At 48.1% G+C, this 5578-nt stretch overlaps 1 protein-coding gene across 1 annotated transcript; it reads left to right on the forward strand.

Annotated features, from left to right (window-relative positions):
* Window positions 1-347: 347 nt before the first annotated feature.
* slitrk1 (SLIT and NTRK like family member 1) lies at window positions 348-5199 on the forward strand. Its single transcript, XM_075477869.1, has one exon. The coding sequence runs from the start codon at window positions 932-934 to the stop codon at window positions 3053-3055; it is 2124 nt and encodes a 707-aa protein (XP_075333984.1). The 5' UTR covers window positions 348-931; the 3' UTR covers window positions 3056-5199.
* The last annotated feature ends 379 nt before the right edge of the window (window positions 5200-5578 follow it).

The raw sequence follows: 5578 nt of genomic DNA on the forward strand, positions 1-5578 counted from the left end.
TCCTAATGTGAAACCTCACTGGTGCTTCTTTTGCCTTTTTTCTTTTTGGACGATGTCGAGTTGGACAGTTTAACCATGGAGCTGCAAACTTTAAAGAAGGAGCCTCTTTGGTGGCTGAAACGCATTTTTGCGCCTCTGGAAGGAGAAAACTTAAACATTGCAAGCTGCAAAGAGTGACCCCCCCCCTCCCCTGCTCCCTCTGCTCCCTCTTCTCAGCATTCCCTCAGTCAGTCGACGGATTTTTGCCATTACAGCTCAGTAGAGGGTGTCAGATCTTTCTTAGAGCACCGCGCTAGGATGAACACGGTCTCCGCGTTCCTCTTACTGTGATTCCCGAATTGCCCCCCCCCCCCCAAAAAAAAAAGAATAAAAAAAACAAGAGAGAAGAAGGAGAAAAAAGAGGAGGAGAAGAAGGTGCAAACGAGCGAGACGGAGGATGTGAAGGAGGGGATGCAGGTGTTTAGCAGCGGTGGGATCGCCTGTGAAGCCCCCAGCGCGGGGTGTGAATTCAGCACCAAGGGAGAGGGGACAGCTCCCGACGCCGCAGCGCGCGGCACGACTGTGGGAGAGAGGGGGGAGAAAGAAGCCGCGGGTTGGTTTCAGCCTTCCTCGCCCTGCCAAGGTCAGTCTTAAACGAGCCGAAAAAGCTCAAAGATGTGCGGGACCGCGCTCCCGCTGCCTGCTTTAGATTTTCATCACAAGCGCGCGGAAGATCTGAGGATTCAGTCGACGTGAAAGAGACGTTTATGCGCGATTATTCTCAAACTGCAAGTGTGGACACGAGAGCAGGTTAGACGCAGCGTGGATGTGCTGTAAAAAGACTGCCTTATCTCCCCTCCTAAATGTCTACATCTGCCGTTTTCTCCTCATCGACGCAGACGATCACAGCTCGTATGTCTTGAAGCCGGGGATGAATTGTTCACGTTGAAAAATGCTGCTTTGGATTGTTCTGCTGAATGCGGCTCTTTGTGTTGCCAGTGGGAATGTTACAAGGGACATTTGTAAGGAGCAGATCTGCTCCTGCAACGAGGTAGAGGGAGATCTGCACATAGACTGCGAAAAGAGGAGCTTCACCACTCTGCAGCATTTGACCGGCCCCAGCTCGCAGTTCTATCACCTGCTGTTGCACGGGAACTCTCTGTCCAGGCTGTTTCCCAACGAGTTCGCCAACTTTTACAACGCCGTCAGCCTGCATTTGGAAAACAATGGCTTGCACGACATCGTCCCCGGCGCCTTTCTGGGACTGCAGCTGGTGAAGAGGCTGCACATCAACAACAATAAGATAAGATCCTTCAGGAAGAGTACGTTTCTGGGGTTAGACGACTTGGAATATCTCCAAGCCGATTTCAATCTATTGAGGGATATCGACCCCGCTGTTTTCAGGGACCTAAATAAACTTGAAGTGTTAATACTTAACGACAACCTCATCAGTGCGCTACCTATAAACGTGTTCCAACATGTGCCCATTACGCATCTCGACCTGCGGGGAAACCGAATCAAAACGTTGCCTTATGAGGGGGTTCTTGAGCAAATACCGGGCATTGCGGAGGTTTTGTTAGAGGACAACCCGTGGGACTGTAACTGCGACCTGGTTTCTCTTAAGGAATGGCTGGAGAACATACCGCACAACGCGCTTATTGGGAGGGTGATATGCGAGGCTCCCACCAGGCTCCAAGGGAGCGACTTAAACGAGACGTCAGAGGCAGAGCTGTGTCCTTCACAGAGTGGCGGCGTGGACACCAGCCTGGTCGCCCCTCCCACCCAGGAGGAGACCTCGCAGCCCAGCGGCCCTCGCCCCACGCCTTACAAGCCCAGCAAAGACGCAGGAGGCGGCGGCGGCGGCGGGGCCCCGACGCCCGGCGGCCACAACTCCAAGAGCCACTCCAAATCTCGTGAGAACTGGCAGCTGAAAACTAAGCCCACTGCATCCGTGACAGGTGTGAGCGGGGACAGGGAGCAGCTGCGCAACGTGACGTGCCCGCAGCCCTGCAGCTGCAAGCTGGTCGGCTCCAGACAGGGCCTGGGGGTCAACTGCGAGGGCAAAAAGATCGAGAGCCTGTCCAACCTCAAACCGAAACCCCTGGTGGCCCACGAGCTCAACATGAGAGACAACAACATCCACGCGGTGAAAAAGAACCAGCTGCTCGGTTACTCGAGCCTCAACCTGCTCGATCTGGGGGGGAACAACATCAAGGTGATCGACAACAGCACGTTCCAAAACCAGAGCGAGCTCAGGTGGCTGTACATGGATAAGAACTACCTGGATACGCTGGTGGCGGAGATGTTCGTGGGCCTCGTGAACCTGGAATACCTCAGTTTGGAATACAACGACATCCAGCTGATCGTGGCAGGTGCTTTCAGCCCCATGCCCAACCTGAGGGTTCTGTTCCTCAACAACAATCTGCTCAAGTCTTTGCCCGCGGATGCTTTCCTTGGAATTTCTTTATCCAAAATCAGCCTGCATAACAATTATTTCCCCTATCTCCCCGTTGCTGGCGTCTTAGACCAGCTCAACTCAATCATCCAGATCGACCTGCACGGGAACCCGTGGGATTGCTCGTGCAACATCGTGCCCTTCAAGCAGTGGACGGAGAAACTCGGGGCCGACGTGATAGTGAGCGACCTGAAGTGCGAGTCCCCGGAGAGGTTCTGGAAGCGCGACTTCCGCTACGTGCGGAACGACCTCATGTGCCCCAAACTGTACGAGCGCGTGTCCCCCACCTCCCAGTCCAAAAACAGCACTTTCACCCTGGACTCGGGCACGCGCTCGAACTCCTACTTGGAGCCCAACAGGGTCTCCATTTCGGTGCTCGTGCCCGGGCTGCTGTTGGTGTTCGTCACGTCCGCGTTCACCGTGGTGGGGATGCTGGTGTTTATTTTGCGGAACCGAAAGCGCTCGAAGCGGAGGGAGGGCAACTCCTCCGCGTCGGAGATCAACTCCTTGCAGACGGTGTGCGACTCGTCCTACTGGCACAGCGGGCCTTATCACGCGGACGGGGGCGCGCACCGGGGCTTCGACTGCAGCACGCACCTCTCCACGACGAACGACGCGTAAAAGAGACTCTGAACCAACAAGTCTGGATTACAAACGGCCCCCACACAGACTGACGCAAATGACTAAAAACCTGCAAACACAAACTTATATGGCCCAAGTAAGTCAGTCTGCTGCTGCACAGGCCTCCCCACTCTGTAATATAAAGTACATGCCAAGCCCGCCTCCTCCTCCACCCCCTCCTCCCCCTCCTCTTTCACCTATTTGCCGCAATCGGACTACGGATCTGTGTGAGTCGGGAGAAAAAACAGAGGAGAGGGGGAGAGGAATAAAGGAGCGAGGGATGGGGCGTGTGCGTGCGTGTGAGTGTGTGTGTATGAACGCGAGAAGGACCTGGGGAATGGTGCACGAACGCATGAATGTAAATGTAAATACTCGGACTGATGTATCATAAAAATGCATGATGATATTCCGCATGGTTTCAAACACACACGACGGCGAGGAACCATAACCACCATAACCAACAAAGAGGCCAACTCGACCCTTTCATGTTCTACCAATACTATATATAGATATTAAGAATTATATATGACTATTACAAAGTGCCATTTCTCTATTTTTTTGTGAACCTGCAGTTAGGATTTGTATTTGTTGTTTTAAACTTGTTTGAAGAAAAGAAGGAAGGGGGCAAAAAAAAAAACAACAACAACAACAGGACGACTATGACTATCGGAGGCTGGTGATGGAGGTGAAGCTGTCAGTGCATGTTCTTTTCCGTTTGTTATCATTTTTGATTGTCGATAAATATTGGGGTTATTTATACTAGGTGGCGCGGATTCCGTCCGCGCGGTCATCATCTCCTTTATGAATGTAAACCGTGTTCTTTTATGGTGTGCCAATTGTTGACTTTCAGATATCCAGACATGCAGATGAGCATGACCAGTTAACGTCACTCAGATGCTTCTGCTGCAAAGTTAATGTAGCTAAAAATAACAGTTCCGTGGTTTTTGTGTGTCAATGAATATAGCCTGCTTTGGGTGAGAGGAAGGGGGGGGGGTAAAAAGGAAAAAACAAAAAAGAAGAAAAAACGTCATTTAAATGGGGGGTTTGTACCATCATATTTTTTCAACAACTGAGCAAAGAAGTGTTTTCAATTAATTGAGCTATATATAATTCGATCTATGTAAACAGCGCAGGTAGACAGATATAGAATAGAGTGCTTTTTTAAAATGTGAGTAAAAACAAGGATTCCTCCACAAAAAAAAAAAAGCTTATGGCTATAATTCACCTTCATCCTATTGTGAGCTTTTGTAAAGCCATCTAATCTTGTCCATATAAGAGAACTGAAACTCACTGTATTTACAAAATGTGCTGGGAATATGGCTGTATTGTTTGAGGGGGAGGAATGATGGGGTGGGGGCGCCTATACAGTATCACACATCCGCAGAGGTGATCAGTTAATGCAGGATGCCTTTTTCAACTCAGCATTTTGGAACTTGAGACAGTTTTCTTGTGGGTCGCATGGTATTTTGAAGCATTTTTTTAAATTTTTTTTTGTGGGCTCATGAAAGCAACGCCATGACTGAATAGCTGTTTTTTGCAAACCTCAGCTCTAGGGAAGGGGAAGAGTGGAGGGGTGGGATTGCTGCTTGGCCTGTACTGCTTTATCTAAACGTGGATTTGAGAAAATTAAGCATTAAAAGGTCCGGGCATGCATCCAGTATTAAGAAATTTCTCAATACTCTAAAGTGATGCGGGAAAAGTGCAATGGCAACAGCTGCAGTCAACCCTCACTGCATTGGCCTGTCCTACAGAGTGAGGGTTGAATAACTCTGCTGCTGACTGGTCCACATTGTAAAATGTAGCAGTTTTCACAGGAAAGGCTCAGAAATGTTAAAATTACCACACTTTCTCTAAATGACCATCCATACATTTTAACGTAACATGCTTAAAAATGGTAAAAAGCATAACATTTTCTGGGCTATGAAATTGGTAAATTCCTGTTTCTGCCTTTCTAAATGGTAACATGCTTGCATTTTGACTTACTCATGCTCCAAAACTGAAAAAGTTACAACAAGCTGTCACGTAAGAGCATGAATTTCAGGTCCCATTTGACGCAGTATGGTCCAAAAATTTAATTTGTATCCGTTAGTTAGATTTTCCACATAAATAATTGGTTAGGATTAGGAATTATATATATATATATATATATATATATATATATATATATATATAAAAAAAACATGGTTTACATTTCCTGGTGCTTTGCAAACAAAACAATGAAAAAAAGAGTTACCATCCCACAATTTCTGTGTCTTTATTCTAGCACTGCTACATTTTGGACATGTGGACATGCGTAAATATTGCATATTATCTTGTGAGACAGGGGCTGCAATTAGCATTATTTTTGTGCTTTAATCATGGTGGAAGATCCCAGTGCCGACGACCTGCTTTGAATTTATCAATCGGTTCCCTGTCCAAAAACCTTCAACTCGATGATATCTAATTTAAATACAATTACAGCGTAATTTGGCTAAAATCTAACCGATACACCACAGCCAAGATGAGAGTGATGCGATATGGGCT

This window comes from Odontesthes bonariensis, chromosome 11, assembly GCF_027942865.1.
Source record: "Odontesthes bonariensis isolate fOdoBon6 chromosome 11, fOdoBon6.hap1, whole genome shotgun sequence".
NCBI lineage: Eukaryota > Metazoa > Chordata > Actinopteri > Atheriniformes > Atherinopsidae > Odontesthes > Odontesthes bonariensis.

What these genes read in the sequence shown, in the direction of transcription:
- slitrk1 (XM_075477869.1), top strand. Translation starts at nt 932, where the DNA reads ATGCTGCTTTGGATTGTTCTGCTGAATGCGGCTCTTTGTGTTGCCAGT.